Source organism: Bolinopsis microptera, chromosome 7 (genome assembly GCF_026151205.1).
Source record: "Bolinopsis microptera isolate Bmic1 chromosome 7, MBARI_Bmic_1.0, whole genome shotgun sequence".
Classification (NCBI taxonomy): domain Eukaryota; kingdom Metazoa; phylum Ctenophora; class Tentaculata; order Lobata; family Bolinopsidae; genus Bolinopsis; species Bolinopsis microptera.
This window is the reverse complement of record NC_087078.1, coordinates 10844116-10870908: the sequence shown is the minus strand read 5'-3', so window position 1 is coordinate 10870908 and position 26793 is coordinate 10844116. Positions and strand designations below refer to the sequence as shown.

At 39.1% G+C, this 26793-nt stretch overlaps 2 protein-coding genes across 2 annotated transcripts in view; one reads left to right on the top strand and one right to left on the bottom strand.

Annotated features, from left to right (window-relative positions):
* LOC134818869 (splicing factor 3A subunit 1-like) overlaps nt 1-26793 on the bottom strand; it is a 48873-nt gene that overhangs the window by 7227 nt on the left and 14853 nt on the right. Inside the window, exons 9-17 of the mRNA XM_063828565.1 lie at nt 26590-26742; nt 6623-6704; nt 6194-6379; nt 5829-5920; nt 5427-5566; nt 5020-5168; nt 1258-1442; nt 670-773; nt 188-314 (exon numbers count right to left, since the gene is read on the bottom strand). Of these exons, the coding sequence (XP_063684635.1) occupies nt 188-314; nt 670-773; nt 1258-1442; nt 5020-5168; nt 5427-5566; nt 5829-5920; nt 6194-6379; nt 6623-6704; nt 26590-26742 (1218 nt within the window). The remainder of the gene's footprint in view (nt 1-187; nt 315-669; nt 774-1257; nt 1443-5019; nt 5169-5426; nt 5567-5828; nt 5921-6193; nt 6380-6622; nt 6705-26589; nt 26743-26793) is intronic.
* Nucleotides 6597-9370, top strand: LOC134818871 (uncharacterized). The gene is made up of 2 exons (XM_063828567.1): nt 6597-6717; nt 8232-9370. Exon 2 carries the CDS (start codon nt 8251-8253, stop codon nt 9340-9342), a length of 1092 nt encoding a protein of 363 aa, XP_063684637.1. The 5' UTR covers nt 6597-6717; nt 8232-8250; the 3' UTR covers nt 9343-9370.

Genomic DNA, 26793 nt, shown 5'->3' with positions numbered 1-26793 from the left:
AAAATAATAACTGAATAATATAATAACTTAATAATATAACCGACAGAAAATATGACAAAGAGCCGTGTCATCAACCCACTAAATAGTGCTGACACTATGAATCGGACACGCTGTATAATATCAGAGCTCAGCTGCTGTCGCTAAACTTGTCCCTGAATAGTTACTGTAATTTAACTGGACTCAGTACCTGTCCGTTGAGCTTGATATCTCCATGGTCCTGGGTAGGCATGATGACTTTAACGTTGAAGTTGCCAACTGCAAACCTAGCTTTCCATTGGTCCTCCGGTAGCAGGGCAGGTTCTTCCAGTCTTATACTGAGGGAGTAGTGGTTGATATGATCTAAAGTTTATCATTTTATTGCTAATTATAACGATTATTAATTACGATAATTAATTGATTGTTATGATAAAGATTGGAGATTTAAGATTTGCAGACAACCGCATTAATATTATCCATCACTATATCCATCACTATGTCCATCTTCACAACGTTTATTCACGATTTCAGGGATCAACTAAGAAGGAAACCAAGGAAGCCTAAAACATTGCGAGATAAGATTGGGCGACATTGAAATCAGATCAATGTCGTTTTTTTCTGGTACCCTGAGTCGGACAGAATACAGATGTCGCTGTCGGACAGGAGTCGTGTTACCGCGAGATAACAACTAACCGTTTAGAAACGTGCTCCTCAGCTGCAGCTTGAGCAGCGGCCTGCTGGGAGAGGAGTTGTCCTGCTAGCTGCATGTGGGCTGCTTGTTGGTGCACTGCTTGTTGCTGAGAGGGGGTTATCTTGTTAGATAATATACTGATAAGGGAGTATCGCTGTTATCAAAACAAGAAGATTAGGGTCGGAAGATATCATTAATTGGTCCTACAGTCTCTAGTTGAGAAATAGAAATTAGTTTTATCTTATCATTAATATCACAATATTGGGATATATTCAGGGTGTCCAGGTGAATTTGAAAATGAAATCTATGAATCTCAGAAAAGATCTATGAAATCTATGAATATTTCCGTCCGAGCGCAGCGAGGTTTCATATTCTGCTCGAGGCCCGAGAACGAGTGAGGCCCGAAAATGAGTATTGTAGCAGTGCCAACGGCGAAAATTCGGTTGTTTTTACCCTTTGTGGCCTGTTTTAATCAATTTTTGATTTCTTTGTTGAAAAATCTGATGTTTCTATCAAAAATATCAAAAATCCGTCCCAAAATCTATGAAATCTATGAAATCTAAGTGTTCAATAGGTAAATATAAACTCACCCTAGCGATCTGCTGGGTGATGAGCTGCTGCTGCAACATGTGCTGCTGTATCTGAGCTTGTTGTTGCTGTATTTGGGCTTGTTGTTGCTGAGCGGCAGCTTGCTGCACTATCCGCTGTTGTTGAGCTTGTGCTATTTGAACTTGTGCTATCTGAGCTTGTGCTAGCAGGTTGGGGTTCTGCTGAACTGAAAGTGGTAAATCTGTTATAATTTCTGTTGCCTTATTAATAAAACAATTGTTTATTTTTACGGCACAATCAAACAATATCAATAATAAATAAATCAGTGGAGGCTTGACGAGGTTTCAAGTACCGGAAGCCACTGATTTTCTTCGGATTTGAAGTTACCAACCTATGTCACCTAGTTAGTAGTTACCAACCTATGTCACCTAGTAGAACTATTTAATGTGTAAACCCCCGTATTGTTGGAAATTCTCATAAATCACAATGTACATGTGAGTGTGGTGTGGTTAGCTTATTTTATTCTAGCTATCTTTATTTCTTCAAGTTGATGTTGTAAATAGTACAAAAATGTCTATGATTTACTTAAAACTTTTTAAAACTTTGCTTCAACATTATTTATTATTGAATTAAGTGCATACTGAATGTGAGTTGCGTTTTCGTTAAATAATGTTCCCTTTTAACAACTTTTGTCAACCTACCGACTTCTACATTTTACAGGATGAAAGTCTTCTTCCTTTTTCTATCAATACTGGCTCAGACTCTGGAAGTGATTGAGAGTGGTCCTCTAGGAGCCAGAGGAGGTAGAGGGATACTTAAAGTACCTTCTAAAAGGTGGAGGGAGCCTCATTTTGAACCTAATGATGAACTGGAATTCGAATCAGATACCAACTGGGACAAACGCTGGTCAGAACCAGAACCAAACCCAGAACGCTGGCCAGAACCAGAACCGAAACCGAAACCGAAACCGAAACCGGAACCGAAACTGAAACCAGAACGCTGGTCAGAACCGGAACAAGACCCGGAACCAGAACGCTGGCCAGAACCAGAACCGAAACCGAAACCGAAACCGAAACTGAAACCAGAACGCTGGTTAGAACCAGAACCAGACCCGGAACCAGAACGCTGGTCAGAACCAGAACCAGAACCAGAACCAGAACGTTGGTCAGAGTGGGAACCAGAACCAGACCCGGAACCAGAACCAGAAAGCTGGTCAGAACCAGAACCGAAGTGGCAGTGGGAACCAGAACGTTGGTCTGACTGGGAACCAAAACCAGAACGATGGTCAGAACAGAAACGGAAACCAGAAACATTGTCAGGGCGGAAACGAGAGTCAATGGCTAAACAAGCTCTACAGCAGGGGTCATGGCCGAGAAAGGAAACCTTGGAACTGCACTACGTAACAGAACATACTGAAGATGATATCACCTCTGGAAGCACTGGTGCTTCAAGCACTGGTTTAACTACTACAATGTCGTTTACAACTGTGTGAAAAACGCTTCAAAATAACAGCTTTGAATTAGGATATTGTCACAATGAACATCTTGGTTAGTGATAGTGCACACGGCCCAGTGAGCGTGTATCCAACAGCTAGCCAGTACCCTGCAGCAGAAGCGGGGATGGTTTTTATGGCACAGGAGGAATTACTGAGGAATAGTAAGAGCTGCCGAGTTGCGAACATTATATTATATTGGTGAGGCTGTGCCCATAAAATAGCATGTTTAATCTAGAAGTTAGCTCTTTGACAGAGTATCATTTGGTCAACTTTGATTCATATATTCTATTCGTTTAATTTGAGAAATTGTTTTGTTGGAAATTTGAGTTCTCCATAAAATCGCTTAAAGTATTATCTTACAATCAATCTAGTATAAGGGGGTTTCTGAATGTTGGTTATACATGTAACACAAAACAAGCCGCTGAACGTACCTATAACAGGAGCAGTACCTATAACAACGTACCTATAACAGGAGCAGTACCTATAACAACGTACCTATAACAGGAGCAGTGCCTATAACAACGTACCTATAACAGGAGCAGTACCTATAACAACGTACCTATAACAGGAGCAGTTCCTATAACAACGTACCTATAACAGGAGCAGTTCCTATAACAACGTACCTATAACAGGAGCAGTACCTATAACAACGTACCTATAACAGGAGCAGTTCCTATAACAACGTACCTATAACAGGAGCAGTTCCTATAACAACGTACCTATAACAGGAGCAGTACCTATAACAACGTACCTATAACAGGAGCAGTTCCTATAACAACGTACCTATAACAGGAGCAGTTCCTATAACAACGTACCTATAACAGGAGCAGTTCCTATAACAACGTACCTATAACAGGAGCAGTTCCTATAACAACGTACCTATAACAGGAGCAGTTCCTATAACAACGTACCTATAACAGGAGCAGTTCCTATAACAACGTACCTATAACAGGAGTAGTACCTATAACAACGTACCTATAACAGGAGCAGTTCCTATAACAACGTACCTATAACGAGAGCAGTTCCTATAACAATTAACAACGTACCTATAACAGGAGCAGTTCCTATAACAACGTACCTATAACAGGAGCAGTTCCTATAACAACGTACCTATAACAGGAGCAGTTCCTATAACAACGTACCTATAACAGGAGCAGTTCCTATAACAACGTACCTATAACAGGAGCAGTTTCTATAACAACGTACCTATAACAGGAGCAGTTCCTATAACAACGTACCTATAACAGGAGCAGTTCCTATAACAACGTACCTATAACAGGAGCAGTTCCTATAACAACGTACCTATAACAGGAGCAGTTCCTATAACAACGTACCTATAACAGGAGCAGTACCTATAACAACGTACCTATAACAGGAGCAGTTCCTATAACAACGTACCTATAACAGGAGCAGTTCCTATAACAACGTACCTATAACAGGAGCAGTTCCTATAACAACGTACCTATAACAGGAGCAGTTCCTATAACAACGTACCTATAACAGGAGCAGTTCCTATAACAACGTACCTATAACAGGAGCAGTTCCTATAACAACGTACCTATAACAGGAGTAGTACCTATAACAACGTACCTATAACAGGAGCAGTTCCTATAACAACGTACCTATAACGAGAGCAGTTCATATAACAATTAACAACGTACCTATAACAGGAGCAGTTCCTATAACAACGTACCTATAACAGGAGCAGTTCCTATAACAACGTACCTATAACAGGAGCAGTTCCTATAACAACGTACCTATAACAGGAGCAGTTTCTATAACAACGTACCTATAACAGGAGCAGTTCCTATAACAACGTACCTATAACAGGAGCAGTTCCTATAACAACGTACCTATAACAGGAGCAGTTCCTATAACAACGTACCTATAACAGGAGCAGTTCCTATAACAACGTACCTATAACAGGAGCAGTACCTACAACAACGTACCTATATCAGGAGCAGTTCCTATAACAACGTACCTATAACGAGAGCAGTTCCTATAACAATTAACAACGTACCTATAACAGGAGCAGTTCCTATAACAACGTACCTATAACAGGAGCAGTTCCTATAACAACGTACCTATAACAGGAGCAGTTCCTATAACAACGTACCTATAACAGGAGCAGTTCCTATAACAACGTACCTATAACAGGAGCAGTTTCTATAACAACGTACCTATAACAGGAGCAGTTCCTATAACAACGTACCTATAACAGGAGCAGTTCCTATAACAACGTACCTATAACAGGAGCAGTTCCTATAACAACGTACCTATAACAGGAGCAGTACCTATAACAACGTACCTATAACAGGAGCAGTTCGCACCAACACAGCTTGTTGGGGTAGTCCCGGTACTTGTACTGTACCAGTGCGAGGCTGGAGACTGACAGGAGGTTGGGAGCTTGGGGCTGTGGAGCTGGGGACAGCTGGTCCTATAGCGTCCTTGTTAGGTCTGAGGGGGATGTGGGGTCAGTAACTGTTGTGTATTAATATTATAATATAATAATATTTACACATAACTTTACATGCGTTGTTACTATGACGCTACTGACTCCTACTCTCTAAGGTTTAACTCACCAGTAGGTTTAAAGATTTTTAAAACGAAACAAAAATCGTGTCAGTATTTCAGATGATCTACTTACAGTTGGTGTCAGTATTCCAGATGATCTACTTACAGAAGTCGTGTCAGTATTTCAGATGATCTACTTACAGAAGTCCTTTAGAACGTTGGATAGCCTCGATCTGCTCGTCAATAGTAACATTTTTCTTAGCCTGGGCAATAGCGGACTCCATACTGGAACTGTGACCGTCCCATTGTACTGACGTGTCCTTTACTTCTTCTTCTCCTATCTGAGAGGCACAGAGTTATCTATATTCAACATTCGTATTTTCATTCATGCTTAATTATGTTCAATTCCAATATTCATTTTCATTCATATTTATGTTCAATATCAATTTTATATTCATAATTGATACAGTCTACACTCTATAATACTAGTATTTCCATTAGAGCGAAGTTAAATTGATGCTATACTGCACACCAGACCGGCAATAAACCTGTTTAATAGCTCACCTTTTTACCGATCAACAATAAACCTTTTTAATAACTCACCTTTTTACCGATCATAGTTTCCTCTCCTCCCTTACCGAAGATATCTGTTCTTCTCTCAGCAAGCTGTTTGAGCGTGTTGCTCACATCAATACCTGAAAACCAGTCAAAAAAATCCGATAGAGCAATTGTTATTCCTCAAGTCAATCTGTTAATTGAAATGAGAACATAATATCTGATTATTCTGTGATCAGTAAGTATTTGATTCTCGGACAATTCTTGTTCTGATCAAAACCTGACGACATACTAAAGTCACTAAAATCTACAATCTACTTAAACATGACACGATCAAATAACCATTATAACTTTATAATTCAGATTCAATGGTATTCACACTAAAATACCAACAAAATAAGTGAGCTTCATACCAGGAGCATAAGGATCTTCGTGCCTCTTCTTCTCCTCCAGAGCCCTGTCCCTCTGTTCTCTCCACCTGGGATCCAGCAGGGCTACCCTCATGTGCTCCTGCAGCTGGTCTGCTCTGATCCTCTCACCCGTTATGGGTGATATCACCCATTGGTCAGATGGTGCTGAGGGTACTGCTCCCGCCTTGGCTGAAATGAGAGAGAGGTTAGGAAGAGAGAAAGGGAGATCTAACAAGAGGTTGGGAACAGCAGGGATATATTAATATTAGTATGTTTACAGTATGTACTGAGAGATATCAACAAGACATTCAAGAAGTGTATAATAATGATAATTCTGGGTGGATTAAATTATTTAAAGATAACTAAACTATGAAATATCAATTATTCTTTAATTTTATCAATAACATTCGCCAGCAATTACAATTAACAAACCTTTAGGATTGTAATCCTTCCTGACTTTAACGTTGCTGATCTGTATGGGAGCTGTGTCTACAGCTGCTACCTCATCTGGAATCTGCAATTAATACGTTAGTAATTTAGTTAAGGGTAAGTTAAAAGTTAGTTAAGTTAGTTAACATGATACTGCTGTAATCAGAGCACGTGCAGCAACTTCTTCGTCTATAAGAGTTCATCAGAGCTTGAATGTAATTACTATTTTAATTTATATACTACAGTTTCTTGACCGCAAGAAAAGGACATTATAGTGGATAGGGGTGGTGTAAGTTCGTTTTGACAAATAGCGATTCAAAACAGTTTACAATACAATTGTCGATCTAAAGTGAAAAACATAAATAAAAGTGTAATTTAACAACATTTTCTGGTGCGCTGCTATTTTCGAATTGTTAAACATCTGGTGTTTCTATTTTACATGGCACAGATAAAATTTCAAACTACCGTAAGATTTCTGGAGTTAGACGTAGAAATCAATTAGAAGCACTATTGTCTGACTTATTTTTTGTTTTTCTAGAATACCACAGTAAGCACGTGTCAAATTTTGAAATTCCATCTAGAGACAATGTAATGCACTGATCAGTTTCTGTACTTTCACAATGGAAACAAGATCAATCTTTTAGTAATATTCGACAAAAGAAGTTGATTGTTTGCTCATCCTGTACAAAGCACTACAAACATGTGCTCAATATGAACCTGCACATGCAAGAATGGGCTAAGTAGTTTTGTGCTCAATATGAAGTCACTAAACAGTACAATAGTAAACATACAGGAATTCTAAAGTAGATGCGTCTCTTCGCCAGACCATTGTCTAGCTGTTAGCCTCTACTCAAAAATTATTACAACATTCATTTACCAGCCCTGTGTAGTGTAGGTATGTAGTGTAGTTCACATTCGCACATTGTTGTTAAAATAGTCCCGGAGCAAATACGAGAGTACCCAATATCGCTAATATCTCCCTCTTAAACACTAAACAGTTGTAAAGTGGTTCAACTACTTTATAACTGTAGTTTTAGTTTAAACAATATTTCCCATCTTTGTATGTCTTAATAAACGTTGAACTTATTTACCCGTGGGTCCTGCTTATGATGATAACTCATAGCATCTAGTACTTAGTACTAGTAGTACTAATAGAATCCCACGTGCTCTTATAAAACGCAGCCGTATAGCAGATCATATGTAATGAAGTACAGGCAGCTGGTTTGCACGTGTCTTTATAATTGTAAATTGGGAGTACGTAGGTTGGATGTTTTAGGTGCTATTTCTGGAACACACTTTAGTCTTCCTGAGGACCTTTGAGGAACCAGCTGTTATCTATTAACTTCTTTTGTAATTAACGACACGTCATTACCACTTTCGAGTACCTCCAGGACCTTTCAGAATTACATTAAAAGCGTTGTTGTAATTTGTTTTAGCACACAGTCCTCTGGTCACTACATACTAGTACCTTTGAAGTTCCTTTGTATCAGTACCTTTGAAGATGTGACTCAACGTATTTCGAGTTCCCCTTTTCGTTTTTCCCCTCCTTTTTTTCCTTTTAATCGTTTCTAAATTGTTATTTTAGTCTTCCTTAAAATGTATTTTATCTCAGATAAGATCTATCAGAGAACATGGGAATATTCGGTGAGATAAGAATACCGACCAGCACAAACACAACAGACCTGACCCTGATACGGGACACCAACAACTACGACATCTTCCTGAACTACGCCTGTGCTGTACACGGCATCACAGCCTTCCTCATCGGACTCACCTTAACCCCTCTCATCCTCTACTACCACTCTGTCCAACAGCGAAGTCTAGCTGTCATCCTCTTCCTCTGTATCAGCTCCCTGGACCTGGCCAGGAGTATCTACTCTCCCATAATCCTGGTCCCTAAACTGTTATCACGTGATCTACCTCATTACTTGGAACTGGACTACAAGGGCTGGGTGGGGTATGTTAATAACATGTTCCCTCTTTTAATGGAAATAGAGTTTATTCTTCTGGTGGCGCTATGTACAGTGCGATATGTAGGAGTCAGGTACCCTCAAAAGAGTCTCCGTCCAATCTCACTTATTACAATTGCTACTGTTGTTCTCCGAGTGCTGTTCTTCTTGGCTGGAGCAATATCCAAATGGGTATTCAGGCCATTATTTAAAGTGAGACACAGCCAACTTGTCTTCTCGATGAATGAAAAGTACGCTCTTCGCGTGACGTTAGTCACACTGTACGTTAAATACATCATGATAGGATTGGTACTGATCTACGGGATGGTGATTAGCGTGATGACCATCAGGTACTTGAACATCCTCAAGAAAACCACAGCAGCTTCTAAAATAGCAAGCACTAGAAATAGGAAGAGCATCAATATCATCGTTATCATGAACACTTTCAGTGGTTTCGTAACCCTGGGAATCACAATTCATGCTGTTAACTTGATCCTAAATCCAGTTAAAAGATACTCAACAGCTGATAACTTTATTTCGTATGGAGTGGTGCATGGGTTGCCGCTCAGTCAATCCATTTTCAACTCAGTTTCTTTTGTCTGCGTGAGTTCCTCTTTTAGGAGATTTTTGCTGAAATTGAAAAGGGGGTCTTTGTCAAGGACTAATTTAGTCAGTATCTCAGGAACAGTGGAACTAAGTAGCAGAAAACAAAGCCTCCCAACGAGCAGAGTCGAAGGTAACAAAAGGGAACGAAGCTCTGGAACGAAACTGTAGTCACCTATTCTGAGAATCAGAATGAACTTTGAGAATCAGAATGTACTTTGGTCATTTTGACGCGATCGTTAGATGGAAGACTTTTATTTGATTTCAAAATGTAAGAAAAATCGAAAAGTGAAAACCCAATTATGTATGTATATGAATTTGTTGTCGAGAATTTAAAAAAACAAATTGTGCTTACTGTAACAAAACTAGGCTGGGTCATTCTTCGATCTATTCAATCTGGTTTTCGTGCAGGTTCAATAAGTTTCAGCAAAAAAAGGTCACTAATGACTATAGCTGGACTATAGCTGGAGTCACAAGCCATAGTAAAGTGACAACCACTACCACCATATTTCATAAGTAAAAAACAAGGTGTGCTTTATAAATAACCTCTATACAAGTTATACAGCAGTCGAGGTTAGCGCCAGCTGACAAACACCACTTCTGACTAATTTCATTTCGAAATTTGATGGTTCACTGGTCGCACGTAAATGTGCTCATTGTAGTTTTTCCCCCTATGCTCTAAGTCGATTATAATTTCCTTGCTAAAGATAATACAATTTGCTCACTGCACTAGAAAGAAAAACAGTTGTTTGTGTTATAAGTTTTAAGCTTTTCGTAATTATTCCTTAAATGATAAATGAGCCTACTATGATCGACAATGATCATTTGCAGCACAAAGCATTATACGCAAAGATTATTTAAAGATTAAACGATAATTTAAAGCTATTTGTTTGTTTAAATTCTGACAGATGCCCAAAAAGATTCAAATGTTCTCGCAGCCCAATGTCTATCTCCCCTGAACATTTCCTCGCAGTCTAATGTCTTGCAGCCCTGAACATTTCCTCTCTGGCACAAAATATCCTATCAAATCCAAAATTTCCTCGCAGTCAGACTGCTAGACCGCCGTGTCTATGGATGTGGGGTCTGAAGTGAGTGCCCTGCTGAAGCAACATGTAGGTGCGGGAAGATCACCCTCATCGAAGGTTTCGCAATTAGATAGTAAGGAAATCTTACTGTTTATAAAGCAGAACGATATATACATATATGATTATCTATATATCCGTACCATTTTACTGACACCGCGTCATCAACTTTAACACGACATTCCGCAAAAACTGTAAAAGATATACAACTTAAACTTTTTTGATTGGGTCGAATGCTTTCATGGCCTTTTGACCAGTATATAAAGAAATTTAAAATTTGCCAAGAAATACAAATTTTAGGGTTCCGAAATTGGACTAAATTGCCAAAATCACTAAATAAATAAAAATTGTTGTCTCCTGACACCACTTTAGGGTTCCTGCTAGTGATACTAAATTGCAGAAATACATTTTTGCTTTCCCTACAAGTCCGCAGTGAATCGGGGTTTTACTGTACTCCACTTATCCCACATATTCCTCTTATTGTTCGTCAATTCTAGTAGATCCACGTGGCTGCAGTTCTGCCCCGAATCTTTTATCCCAAAATTTCTTAGATTCAAGGGGTCTGGATTATAAATGACTTTTAGGCGAGGTTTTGAGGGATATGGTTTAAATCTAACCGGGGTTATATTTGGGTTATAGTTATAGTTGTGGTACAGGCATTTCTAGGTAAAGATTTTCAGGGCAGGACGACATGAACCATATAACTTACCTAAACTCATCAAGACAAGTAATTGCTATTGAGTATTTATGAGCGCATAAACCTCACATACCGGGTACGGGCTTTACCTTAGCATTTTAAACTAAAAATATGCTCGTAGCCAGGTAGCCTACATCAAATCAGATAGTAACCATAGTCCAAGGACAGAGTCATCACCATAGAAATTGGTTAAGAACTAAGGCAGCAGATTACGATGAGATTATGTAAACCACCTGAGATCCATCTAGCTCACTTATGATTGTCAAACTACAGTATGTGTACCCTAAAGACATATCTAAATATGTACCCTTCGTGTCCAAAAGCATTATAGCTGAATATGCATATGTTCTTGGCCAGGAAGCCTGCATCAAATCATCTTGGACAATGCCCGACAAATTATAACTGCCATGCGGACAGAGTCATCACTACACAATTTGGTTAAGAACTAAGGCCGCGACATCTAGCGCTGTCTAGCGGTATTTTATCGATTCAACTTCAAGTTGGGCGTTGTAACCGAACTACACACATTTAGGTACTGACTACTGTAAGATCATCCTCATCTAAGGTTTTGCTAATAGATAGACAGGATAACTCTCAATGAACAGTGAATTCATGGTAGCTTGTAATCTGTCAGTGAATGTGAGAGACCCGTTTATGTGAGGGACCCGTTTATGTGAGTTTTTTTTGTATCACGAAGAAAGGAGTCAAAGCCTAGGGCACAACGATGCGATGCTTTGCTAATGATCATTGTAAGCAGAGGGTTCCTATTTTATTGTGACGAAGGCCATTATGTCACTAGTAGTAGTGGTATTAGTAGTTATATCGACACCACATACTTGTGATAGCTCGGGTTTCGGTTTTATTTCTAGAACAATCTTTACATTTGTGCTTCGCAAGGTGCATAAAATTCTTGAAATATAGGCTTTGATTTTATTCCAACGCGTTTCTAGCTCAGCTCATACAGCAGATCAACCAGGGGCCTATGCTAGCACAACACAATATCAACCAGTGACTGTTGAAAATTTAGATAGGGCATGAAATTGAACACAGTTACTCGAACTGCTAACACTTTCTTATCGTTTAGGTTCACATGGATTTTAGTATTATGATCAAAAACCCCACATAACACGTAAGGATTAATTTCAATTTTCCAACACCCGGTTCCGGTTTGATAAAATTCGGCAAACAGATTGATATCCGGCCGTTTCCGGCCCGGCAGCCAAAACCCCAGAGTGGTTGGTTCCTTGTTCAACCTCAACAGGAATACTGAGGTGCATCTTCCTGTATTAATTTTAGCTCGGAGACTGTCGTGCCGTTCTAATTCATACCCACGAGATTCTGCAGGTGATACTTGGCTAAAGAACTTGACTCAGGAGCTCTTGACTCAGGAGCTCTTGACTCAGGAGCTCTTGACTCAGGAGCTCTTGACTCAGGAGCTCTTGACTCAGGAGCTCTTGACTCAGGAGCTCTTGCTTAGTATATTTTAACAATATGCTCAATGCAGGTGTGGTTTATGTTTAGTCCTATTTGTGTAGTTGCCGTTATTTCGCTAGGAGCATAAATCATAACAGCTTTTAAGGGACCTTTACCGATTGTTGAAATTCGACATCTAGCGTCATCTAGCGTCATCTAGCGTCATCTAGCGTCAATTGCGTGGCACCTTTACAATGTCACGATCTAGCGCTTATAGATCAAGGGTCGACCGAGGGCAGGATTTGCGACCGAGGCCGAGTAAATTTTGCTTTGATAAAACCGAGGCCGAGGCAAACCGAGGAATTGTCCTCCTGACCGAGGCCGAGGAAAAATCGCTATTCCTCGGTAAAACCGAGGCCGAGGACTCGGTCGACCCTTAAAATCTTCAAAATTTCGCCGAGGCGAGGAATAGCAACTTAATTTTTAACCGAGGCCGAGGTAAACCGAGGAATTGTCCTCCTGACCGAGGCCGAGGAAAAATCGCAATTACTCGGTAAAACCGAGGCCGAGGACTCGGTCGACCCTTGCGCTAGATAGCGCTAGATAACGCTACATGACGCTAGTTACGCGACACTGCTAACTTAATCGTTATAAGTGGATAAAGTAGCCATCTAGCGTACAGTGAATCGTTAAGTGGAACGACACGTGTTCTTTTTCCGCTCAGCCAACCTCAGACTAGCTTTAAAATGTTTTCCGTTTTTTCTCTCGTGTGTTTCTGCATTGTCTACCTCCTCCCTACCTACTCAGTGCTAATTATCTATTAATTAATTAATAATCAGTTCAACCATGCTAGACAAAGTATGCAGGTAAACATGTACAAGACGGTTTTATTCTGCGTCGCTGCTTATTTAGTGAGCTCAGTGGGAGCAAACGGTGAGTAAAAAGCTTATTGTATCACAAATTTCAAGCTTTCAGCAAAGTCAATTGTGGGTTACAGTTTAGGGATATGCTTATAAGATTTATAATCTAAGTTTTCGTTTTCCATTGGTGCCTTTTTAAAAGTTATATACCTAGTAAAATTGTAGGTATTGGTTGTTGGAGCAAAGATGACAGGGAGGCAAAGGGATCTGGGTATAAAGGAACTCAGTCCGTGACAAAGAGTGGTGTAACTTGTCAGAAATGGACTGAACAATCACCTCACACACATTCCTACACTCCGGACATATATGGTGACAAAGGAGTAGGTGATCACAACTACTGCAGGAACCCATATGAAAATTACAATGAAACATGGTGTTACACAACCTCACCGGACACCCGGTGGGACTGGTGCGAGGTCCCTACATGCGATACACCAGGTTTGCATCGTGAGCCCAGGTCAAGATTCATGCAAGATTGCAAGTTAGGCTCATCGCACAAAATTTGTAAATAAACACTAGAAAAAATGTAACAAGAAAATAAGAAAACAGAAAAAGTTTAACTTAAAAGTTGAGGGACACAATAATTAGGAACTTAACATGGCGTGCGATCACGTGTATTTTATCACTTGTTTATGTTGTCAAAAAATTCGACTTAACACGCGCGAGTTTTGTGCGAGAATCGTTTAAATCTCATCGCCACACTCGCGATGAGGCGCGTCTTACCGCGAGCCTAAGGTTTGCTTTTTCAGCAAGTTATAGATTTCATTTCAATCGAGTATGTGGCCTAGTGGTTACAGCACCAGCCCTCTGCACAGAAGGTATAGGGTTTGAATCACAGTGCCACATAGTCTATGGAGTAGCTAAGGATCCATTGAATATTATGTATCTATTCGATCTCCCCGGTTGACTCAGCCGAATGATAGGAAACTTAGAGGAGGGGTACCTGATAAAAGTTCAAAAACTTCCTAGGATACCCCGTCAGTGCATACTGTAAACAATAAACATAGACCTATTGACTAAATTAACTATTATTAACAATTAACTTGGTCATTGGCCTTTTGTAGAAGCTAACTTTTCAATGAAAAATATTTCTGGAAATTCTCGGGAATCTGGGAATTTTTCGAGTCGAGCAATTAGCATGAATGCGCGATTATATTAGAAAAATTTGCAGACAATGTCGCAATAAACTATAAAGAGTGTCGAAACACCGAATATTGAAAGCCAGTCATCAACCTCTTCGATAGAAGCATCAATATTTAAGCACAAAGCATGGCAACAAACCATGCCTTAATGGATCCAGGGAGATTTAATGGTACATTGTGTAACCCAATTTCTTGCTTTGTCTAAAACTTTGATAACAGGAGCAAAGAAGTGGAGAGAAGACGGGCGATGTGGTCCTGATTACCCTCTCTCTGATGGAACACCAGCTCAGTGTAATCCTGACCACCCAGCTGGTTACAGAACTTGCTGTTCTCCAAAGGGATGGTGCGGGAAGACACCAGCACACTGCTTGTGTGATACCTGCATTGACTACAGAAGTGAGTAGTATTAATAACACTAGCAGGAATCCATATAACCCCGAAGTGGCGTCAAGACTCAAGAGGCTAAAATAATTATTACCTATTTAATTCGCGTTTTTGACACCACTTGGGAGTCCAAATTTTGGGCACTAAAATTCTTATTGGGTCTTCCTACACCCCTGCAATGGACAATTTTGAGTGGTTAACGATCTTTAAAAGCCTGCACTAACAATATCTTTTAATATCAGAGTCCTGTTCCGGTTTACCACTAGAGATCTTACATCTGGAGACGGACACATCCTTCCCTGTGAGTTACGGAACTAGCGTGACAGTGAGCTGTTCAGACGACAGAGATCTGAGGGGTGACCAGGTGATCACGTGTAATCAGGGGACACACTTCCAGTTTCAGGACAAACCTAAATGTAACGACGTTGGTAAGTTGCTAGTTAATTTGATAGTAAATTATACACTATGCTGATTGACTATACATTTGATTTGGTTACTAAACTTATATAAATTTGACCGAATGAAATAAAGCTCATTTATCAACACTGTCAGGAACTTGTGCAGAACTACCGATATCAGGAAACCTGGAAACAGACTCAGTATTCCCGTTGAAGAAGGGAGACATGGTGTTTGTGAACTGTGTTGAGGGGTACACCCTCACGTCTGGAGACAGGATGATAACCTGCGTACAGGACGCTGAATACATCTCATTGGGTCAATCCCCCACTTGTATCAAAGGTTAGGAATCATCTGTGTATACAATTGTATATTTATCAATATACAATAAAATATGTTCTTATCATCATGAGAATTTAAGTATAAGCACTGTTAGCCATGATTCTCTAGATCGAATACTTGTAATAAAACAAAATATTTACGAAACGTATTGTGCTACATAATACACCTTCAGACAGATGCACTGGCCTGCCAGATGTATTCGACCTGAAGACCAGCACCTCACTACCTGTAGACCACGGAACTAGAGTGGAAGTGGGCTGTATACCGGGGTACAGTCTGTCAGGGAGCAGACTTATCACCTGTAACCAGGGTAGAAACTGGGAGTATGAGGACACTCCACGCTGTATTCTAGGTTAGTTTTAAGGCCTTCAATAGAATTGAGCTTTCTAGAGTTTTACTCTATAGTGAACAATGAACTATGAAGTAACCTAAAAACACTACCATTTACCAATGTAAGTCTACTGGGAGAGTGAAAGTTCCAAGAGGAACGAGGGTGACTAAGTGGATGTGGGTGGTTAAATTACTGGACAAAGTTAATCATCACAATATCGTGATTATCACTTATCCTTCTCAGACACATGTACAGAACTACCAGCAGCTATGTCAGACATGACAACAACCAGCACCTTCCCCGTGATAGTAGGAACAGTGGTGGAAGTAAACTGCAAGCCTGGCCACACTCTCACCGGGGACAATACAATAACTTGCATCAGAGACATTTCCTTCACTATCGGAATACGTCCCACATGCGCTATAGGTTTATTGATTATTCTAAAGAGTTTGATGGCCATTTTTTGCTAATTTTTTATGGCAATCAATGTCAAAATACAAAAACACCAAGAAACGCTAAATCGTGATACCCTAGATCACTGCAGGGGGCTAATGACAGAGAACTACCTTTCAACTAACGCAACATTTCCTACCACCTACGGAACTGTGATACCAGTAGAGTGTGCTACTGGGTACACTCTGCAGGGCAGCAGATCGGTTACTTGTCAGAATGGGATCCTTTATTCTCACCTGTCACGACCTAAGTGTGTTGACCCAGGTATACAAGGCAGCTGAGTTTATTATTTAAATTAAAATTTATGATATCTGATATTCTTAGGCATTACATATCTAGTACAGACAGATCCGTCTGAAAAAATCGATTTGCTGACACACGAACTTTTCAGAGGATTTTTGACGTTTTTGAGTCCCATAAGGTGCCCTTTATGGCTGACCAACTTTTCCAAACTTTTCCACTTGTCTTAAGGCCACTTTTTGCCACTTTACCACTTTTTACCACCTTTCTTGTTTGTCGAATATCTTTAGTTGTGAACATCGTAAAAGGTTGCGGATCAATCGAGTGTGTTCATATTATCAGGAAGAAAAACTTTTGTTCAAACAATTTTTACGTCAGATAATAAGTTAATTGGATAATTATCAATTAACTAATTAGCAAAATTCTAAAAATTTTTTATTGGCTCAAAAAGATCGGAATAGCTTAAAACACGGAGAAAAGTAGTTTTTAGAAAAAATTTGAAAATTTTTCACTTACATTTTTTTCGAGACTTTAAAAAAAATTTCGAAAATTCAAAATATTTTTTCCGCCAAAAGTGATCAAACCGCATGAAACACGGAGAAAAATGCCTTTCAAAAAAACTTAGTGAATTTTTCGTTTCAAGAATACTTAAATAGCCAATATTTGTAGTTGGAGTTCAGTAAATCTCGGCAGATTTTAGTAATCAGGAATTACTAAGTGAAGAGGTCTGAAACTGAAAAACGTTAACCATACGATCGCGCGGCGATATAAGAGTTTCATAAACTAATTTTCGCAGAAACTGCACCAATGGCACAGTCAAGATCGAAACGATAGCCTGCTGTACTGTCATTTTATTGATTTCAATGATGAATCAGTGGGGTTAAGATAATCACATTTGTAATAAATAAACATCTCTGTACCGTCAATTGTGCTAATCTAAACCAGCCTACCTGTATTACCAGACCTCTTCTTTTCCTCGACAATCAAACCAAGTTGTTCATATCGCATTTGGTGGGTGATGTAAGTAGTAATACATATCGTGATTGTATTCAATCACAATACGACACAATGCAATACGTGTATATTATATTATGGCCCTTAATGAGGTATATGAAACGTTCTATACCGTACACTTCTCGTTTCTCCTGTGAGAGGCCCAGTATGGAGACGTTTTACAGTTTAGCACGAAAACGTCTACTTGGCCTCATGGCTCTTTGACAGCTCAAAGAAGGCAAGAAAAGACCAGAAAGCTTAAAATTTCAACTCGCTCTTTTCAATGCTCTTCGATCTGTCCCATATTAACCCTGAGCTGATCATCATTATTATTCATAACTGTCTTGAGTTTAACATTCCTCTTTACATTAATTTTGTGGATTTCAAGGCAGCGTTCGATTCTATCAGAAGGGACTTTATTTGGTGCAGTATGAGACACTATGGGCTGCCTGAAAAATATGTCAGAATATTTCAGTCATTTTTTGGGGTACCATGAGTGCCGTGAGGGTTAATGGGGAGCTGACAGACTGGTTTGATGTTAACTCAGGCACAGGTCAGGGTGACATTCAAGCACCTCCTGTCTTTAATTTCTGCCTAAACTTTTCTGCATTTCTGGCTGAGACCAACAAGATCATCAGTCAAGGCGCAGTGCTGCAGAAAGAGATGAAGACGGTCGAGGAAAAGGTCATTCTGGACACCGATTATGCTGATGACATGGCTATTATGGACAACTCAGGGGAAGGCCTACAGGAATCAACTGATCTATTAGTTCATTACAGCTCCTACGCTGGGCTCAGAATAAATGCAAAGAAGACCCAATGCATGGCTGTAAGCAAGTGCGCCTCCCAGCGACCTTTCATCAAGGATGATTGTATTGAGCTGTCGGTTGAGGGTGAACCCGTCGAGCAGGTTAGCAACTTTGTCTACCTGGGTGCAACTATTAGTGGGGATGGGACAATCAACAGAGACCTGGATGTCCGTATCCAGAAGGCTAATGGCGCCTTTCATCAGCTCTGGAACATTTGGAATAGCAGAACTATAAAGACTCCAACCAAGATCAGGATCTATAGGGCTGCTGTCCTCACCATCTTGTTGTATGGAGCTGAAGTCTGGAACACCACCAAAAAGCAGATGAAACGTTTCGAGGTTTTCCATCAAACCTCCTTGAGAAGGATCCTTAGGATTAAATGGTTCTTTCATGTAACCAACGACGAAGTTCTTAGGAGGGCTGGCATCAAGTCAGTTGAGACTTTCATCAGTGCTGCCAGGCTACGTTGGTATGGACATGTAGTTAGAATGCCAGACTCTAGACTACCGAGGTTTCTGTTGAACTGGAAGCCAAACTATGGAAAGAGGTCAAGGGGCAGACCCCGTAAGAACTGGAAGTCCTGCGTACTCGAAGATGCTGCTAAGTTTACAGGTGTTGAAAACATCGACAACGACACAACAGAAGCTTTGGCTACCAACCGAGTACAGTGGAGACATATGTTACGCCGCCAACGCGATGTGTGTGATGCAGGCCACTCCAACGACTAGGAGGAGACCTTACCATGTAAAATGTATGTATGTATGTATGTATGATCATCATGGCCCCGAATATCCTACGGGAAGAACCTGTATTTTTACCTCACGACGTCCGGATTTCAAATCAACACCCTCAATAACATTAACAATCCTTCCTGATCAGAATCTGTCTCTATTAGCAATTTCCAAAATATCCTGACTCTCGTGGAGCATTTCACTGAATTAATTATTACCGGTTCTTTACTACCCCTTGCCCGTCACTCGTATCTACATCTTACCCTTGCCAGTATGTTACTCTTGCTGATTTTACGTTTAGCCGACCCTGACGATGACATATGGGGGTGATTTGAGGTAACCACCGATCCAGCATAGTAAATGAAGCGGTATGCACTACAATACAAAACAAGTCACAGTTGATGTTGGAAGGTGTATTTACACTTGCTTCCTGGACCTGGCTGTTCCTTAGTTTCCCTGATCTGTTCTTGCCTTCTTCGAACTGTAAATGAGCCATGAGGTCAAGTATACATTTTCGTGATAAACTTTAAAACGTCTCTATACCGGGTTTCTCACGGTATAAAGCGTTACATAAACCTCATTAGTCATTAAGAGCCATATAATATACACGTATTGTGTCGTAGTTTGATTGAATACAGCTCGATATATGTATTAGTTTCAATACTTTCAACACTACTATATAACAAATAATTTGAATGACAGGATGGATTACTGAGGGCACTGTGTTAAGGTGATTTAAGTGGGTCCCAATCCCCACCGACCATTCTTCTTTGTGTCATGAATACTTGCTTCATCATCTCCTTTTAATAAAAATAACGGTGTCTTTATTGACTAAGCGCATTACTACATACATCACCCACCAAATGCGATATGAACAACTTGGTTTGATTGTCGAGGAAAAGAAGAGGTCTGGTAATACAAGTAGGCTGGTTTAGATTAGCACAATTGACGGTACAGAGATGTTTATTTATTACAAATGTGATTATCTTAACCCCACTGATTCATCATTGAAATCAATAAAATGACAGTACAGCAGGCTATCGTTTCGATCTTGACTGTGCCATTGGTGCAGTTTCTGCGAAAATTAGTTTATGAAACTCTTATATCGCCGCGCGATCGTATGGTTAACGTTTTTCAGTTTCAGACCTCTTCACTTAGTAATTCCTGACTATTAAAATCTGCCGAGATTTACTGAACTCCAACTACAAATATTGGCTATTTAAGTATTCTTGAAACGAAAAATTCACTAAGTTTTTTTGAAAGGCATTTTTCTCCGTGTTTCATGCGGTTTGATCACTTTTGGCGGAAAAAATATTTTGAATTTTCGAAATTTTTTTTAAAGTCTCGAAAAAAATGTAAGTGAAAAATTTTCAAATTTTTTCTAAAAACTACTTTTCTCCGTGTTTTAAGCTATTCCGATCTTTTTGAGCCAATAAAAAATTTTTAGAATTTTGCTAATTAGTTAATTGATAATTATCCAATTAACTTATTATCTGACGTAAAAATTGTTTGAACAAAAGTTTTTCTTCCTGATAATATGAACACACTCGATTGATCCGCAACCTTTTACGATGTTCACAACTAAAGATATTCGACAAACAAGAAAGGTGGTAAAAAGTGGTAAAGTGGCAAAAAGTGGCCTTAAGACAAGTGGAAAAGTTTGGAAAAGTTGGTCAGCCATAAAGGGCACCTTATGGCACTCAAAAACGTCAAAAATCCTCTGAAAAGTTCGTGTGTCAGCAAATCGATTTTTTCAGACGGATCTGTCTGTACTAATCATTTGGTTTTAGTCATTCATATCGCCTATTTCAAAACATAAATGTACGGGTATATGCCTCACAGAATGGCTAGCCTCACAGAATGGCCAAATTTGTAAATGTTTTTGTAAATAATTTTTTGTATAAGACTGGTAGGTTTTGTGGATACCATATGAAACAAAAGTCTTCTGGCAACACTTCCTGTGGTGAAATCATTAACTAGGACCACATTTTCTGGCATAAATATTACTGTTTATGTAGAAATTTTGAGCACTGAAAATTTGTTTTCAAATTTTTGAACTAAGTTTGCATTTTGGTGAGAACTTCTGGCACCAGTATGACAGAAGATGTTCAAAGAATAGTATTCATCAAACAAAACGAACATTGTTCAATGTAGGAAGAAACAAATGCTAAAATGGATACACGCCTCACAAAATGGCCAAAATATGCCTCACAAAATTTGTTTTCAAATTTTTGAACTAAGTTTGCATTTTGGTGAGAACTTCTGGCACCAGTATGACAGAAGATGTTTACAAATATATCACAGCTTTGTGCAGTCTCACCTTAATTACTGCTCCCTCGTCTGGGGTTTTGCTGCCAAATCCCATATAGAAACACTATTTGTTAAACAGAAAATGGGTCTTAGAGCAATACTACCAGGTTTTGTTAATTACTGGTACAAAGATGGTACACCACCAGCAAGTACCAAGTCTGGTTTCTATGTACACAAAATATTAACAGTTCAAAGTATCATCGTGAAGAACGCATTAGTTTTTATACATAAGCTAAAAAACTTCCCAAGTCTAGTGCCTCCCTCTATAAAGAAAACAATACCTAACAGTGCACCAATATTTAACGTCGCCGATCCGGATTCGAGTCTTACAACTTTATGGTCAGATGAATACGGTAAACACCCTTACAATAATTCAGTATTCTACAAAGGTCCACTATTAGCAATAAACAGATATAGTGTCGCAGCAACTTCCTTGCCAAGTCTATTCAACCTTAACATCTACAAAAGGTGCATAAAAAACATGCTCATTGATCAACAAAACGAGGGCATTGCAGACGAATGGCCTAACTTTATGTTATCTTACTATATATAAAGCGAGACGATATATATATATATATATATATATATTTATTTATCCGCACCATTTTACTGACACCACGGCATCAACTTTAACACGGGTTTCCGCAAAAACCGTACAAGATATAAAACTGAAACTTTTTTAACTGATTCAAATGCTTTAATGGCCTTCAAATCAGCATGAAAAAATCGAAAATCGGCCAAGGAATAAGAATTTTAGTACCCAAAATTTAGACCCCCAAGTGGTGTCAAAAACGCGAATTAAATAGGTAATAATTATTTTTACTGGGAGACTTTAGGGTAGGAAACTGATCCGGCCACCATAGAGCCTTGAGTCTTGACACCAGTCTTAAAGGTTTGACGGGTTCCTGCTAGTACAATATAACGGGACTAAGGAAATCAGAGCGCAACATCAACCGTAATGCTAATAATAACTCTGTCCCATAAGCAAGCCATCACAGAATCAATTTCACTGCATACCATCTCAGTTACACTGCCATCAATTCGCCAGCAAAAACGGCATGACGCTATGCGACAGTCGTTAAATTTTTAAAATTTTGGAATAGCTAGCTAGCAGTAGCTATGCGCCTGTTTCCACTCTAACAACTCTAAAAGCATATTAATATGATAATTTCAACTAAAGGCAACTTTATATGTGCTCAGCTATGTTTTGTTTCGACAAGCTCTATTATATACATTTTAATCGTTTTAATGAGATCTAATCTTGTATGAGTTTTGAGTTTGAATTGATAACACTTATTATATATATTATTTTTTGAGTAAACATTGGCTGGTACTTCGGGCCGGTCCCCAACAAAAAAAAAAGAATAGTATTCATCAAAAAAAAACGAACATTGTTCAATATAGGAAGAAAAAAACGCTAAAATGGCTACACACCTCACAAAATGGCCAAAATATGCCTAAAAAAATGGCCAAAATTTAAAACTCCTTTTATTGATGTAGACATGTTAGTTTTGATGGTCTAAAGTATTCACAAGCTATTTATCATACAATAACACCTCAGATGGAGTGTTTTTACAGCCGAATGAAGGTTATAAATCATGAAATCAGGGAATATGAACAAAATGGCAATTTTTGGTGTAGGAAATTATGCCTTTTTTATTCAGTTCTAAGAAATTTCACTTATATGGGGGTGTTAACAAGGCATATTTATACCAGCAGCATGCCTGAAACAAGAGCCAAAGGTTTTAGAAAAATAAAATTTTCTCGTTTTCATTTTTTTTTGGCCATTTTGTGAGGCATTTGTTTTTGTTTGTGAAATAATTTTTCAAAGCTCAGTTTTTTCGTGAGTTTTAGGTTATTTACCCCATTCCTTAATAGGTTTTCTAACAACGTGTGGTGATAGAAATTTAAAAAGTATCTCCATCAAAAAATTATAGAAGTTCAGATTTGGCCATTCTGTGAGGCATGTTTTTTTGGAGGAAGATTTTCCGGCCAATTTTTCTCAAAGAAAAAATAGTTATGAGATTAAATCAACCCCCGGGAAGAAAAATATGAGTGTCAACTTAGCTTCTTATGAGATAAAAACTGGAATAAAGTGTGTTTTGTGATTTTGAGAGACCTTTCTTTTTTTTTGGCCATTCTGTGAGGCATATACCCGTATTTATTTCCACGAAATGTGCGACTTTTCGCTTGCTTTTCACTTGACAAAAAGTAACGTTAAATTTCCTTGATGTTGGTCCTTCGTTTATTTTATCATTTATATTTTTACTTAACTGTGATGATTATTGTCGAGTGTCGAATGTCGTTGTTTCTCCTATATTTGTCGCCCAATAGCTGTTTCAAGCTATAATTCAGTTTATTCCTTAATACCAGATATACTTTTATTGACCAAATATTTCTCGGTTGTAAAAGTGCCGAGAATTTTTTTTCCGGCCCGGCAGCCAAAACCGCAGAGCAGTAGGTTCCTTGTTCAACCTCAACAGGAATACTGAGGCAGGTGCATCTTCCTGTCTTAATTTTAGCTCGGAGACTGTCTTGCCGTTCTAATTCATAACCACGAGATTCTGCAGGTGGTACTTGGCTCAAGAACTTGACTCAGGAGCTCTTGCTTAGCATATTTTGACTATATGCTCAGTGCAGGTGTGGTCTTTGTTTAGTCCTTTGTGTAATTGCCGTTATTTCGCTAGGAGCATAAATTATAATAGCTTTTAAGGGACCCTTACCAATTGTTGAAATTCGAAATCTAGCGTCATCTAGATGCTAGATGACGCTAGATGACGCTAGATGACGCTAGATGACGCTAGATGACGCTAGATGACGCTAGATGACGCTGGATGACGGTAGATGACGCTAGATGACGCTAGATGACGCTAGATTACGCTAGATGACGCTAGATTACGCTAGATGTCGAATTTCAACAATCGGTTAAGGTCCCTTTTCAGATTTGTTATTTAGCAACTCTGCGCTTACACTGAAGGTTACTACTCTACTTTATTTAGATATTTGCATTTTGCAGTATAATGATCACAAGTCCAGACATGCTTTGAATCTGTGTACAGACCTGCTCGTCATAGCTTTATACAGTGAATTGTTAGTTGAACGACACGTGTTCTTTTTCCGCTCAGCAAACCTCAGACTTGCTTTAAAACGTTTTCCGTTTTTTCTCTCGTGTGTTTCTGCATTGTCTACCTCCTTCCTCCCTCCTCAGTGCTTATAATCTATTAATTCAGAACCATGCTAAGGGGTCGTTCACATATTACGTAATCAGCCGAGGGGGGAAGGGGTTCCCAAATAATTACGGTTAATTACAGGGAGGGGGGCTGTTGATAACATAATTAAAATTTTCTTTTTTACCCTCAGAATAATTTAAACAATTTGACAATATTTTAATTGAAATTCCACTCAATTTCACTCTGATAGTGATAAAATTTAGGATATCCGGCTGCTTAAGTAAGTAGTTTGGAAGGTGCTTGGCCGGATATCATAACTGAAAACAATGATTTCGGCTCATAATGATCAGTCATCAGGGTAGCATGAAACGTAGAGAAAAGTGTTTTCCAGGGAAAAAAGTCAAAAAGGGGGGGGGGGGTCAGGCAATGATTTAATCGTAATTTTGCTGTCAGGAAGGGGCTGGTCTTGATTACGGTTGATTACGGAAAGGAAAGGGGGTTAAAAATTGCTGAAATATTGATTACGTTTAATATGTGAACGACCCCTATACAAAGTCAAAGTATGCAGGTAAACATGTACAAGACGGTTTTATTCTGCGTCGCTGCTTGTTTATTGAACTCAGTGGGAGCAAACGGTGAGTAAAAAGCTTATTTTATCACAAATTTCAAGCTTTGATCAATGTCAATTGTGGGTTACGGTTCGGGGATATGTTTATAAGATTTATAATCTAAGTTTTCGTTTTCCATTGGTGCCTTTTTAAAAGTTATATACCTAGTAAAATTGTAGGTGTTGGTTGTTGGAGCAAAGATGACAGGGACGCAAAGGGATCTGGGTATAAAGGAACTCAGTCCGTGACAAAGAGTGGTTTAACTTGTCAGAAATGGACTGAACAATCACCTCACACGCATCACTACACTCCGGACAAATATGGTGACAAAGGAGTAGGTGATCACAACTACTGCAGGAACCCAACAGAGAAGTACCATGAAACATGGTGTTACACAACCTCAGACGTAAGGTGGGACTGGTGCGAGGTCCCTACATGCGATACACCAGGTTTTTAAATTTAAAATTGTTTTTTTAATAATTAAAAAATACACGACCTACTCTCAGCATACAAGATCCACGATTCCTACACCGCTCCATCCCTGGGGGATTCGTCACAAATCAAATCATAAGCTATGAATGGCGCAGGCGATCTTAATTCGACCCCAGTAAACCTTACTGGCTGGGCGTATTACTTGAGGTGATCGTGTTTTCACAGCGTGGTCAAGCTTGCACGCGCTCGTAAGTTTAATGTACGCTTCACGCATTGCAAGAATGCAATCATCACCTGATGCAATTCGACCAAACAGAGGACAAGAATCTGCAAAGTTAAAGCGGCGAACTTTTATTAGGCCAAAAATAAGACTTTTGGGATAACTCAAAATCTACAATGTCCCTAATTTTCCTCCTGGGGAGGAAACGTTATATTTACAAGGCGAACATTTTGCAAAAAACCGGAATTTCTATCTATTTTACTTTCGAAGAAGAAATCTTTCTTTAACTCAGATATCCAACATCTCATCAAAGATGAAATCAGCCATTTCATGATAATTTAGTAAGCGGATATTCGTAGGCTTACCTCTCAACATATTTTTCTTCCCAGTACTCCTAGGTAAAATGCTGCTCGAGCTGATCCCGAATTTTTCAAAAAAAATTGGATTTCTCAAATCTTGCCGGTAAATCAACAACAATAAATCCCTTTTCCAGGTACGCTATCGTACAAATCGTTCCCACTTTTGAAAGGAAAGTCCGTAAGGGAATATTTCTCACAAAAAGAAGGCACAATATTGATGGTATTTGACTCCAATTCTACCAATTTCTACCGGGACAGGGCTCCCTATAGTTTCATTTCTTTTATTTTATTTTAAAAACGCAACCTTTAAATTTCAAGAGTTAGTTCAAATAAACCATACAAAAACTGACGAATATGATACATCCCCTCGCAATAACAAATGTTTACCTGTGGAGGTTTGAAGGCATCTTCATCCTCAGCCTCATCGTCTGTAACCTCCATTTCCACGTCCATAGTATCATTCTCCTCCTTCTCTCCCTCTTCTTCTTCCTCCTCTTCATCATCTTCATCATCTTCTCCTGTGAACTCCTCTGGATGCTCCTGGGAAACGTTATGTCATTAAACAGACAGATAGCTGACAGCAATACGATC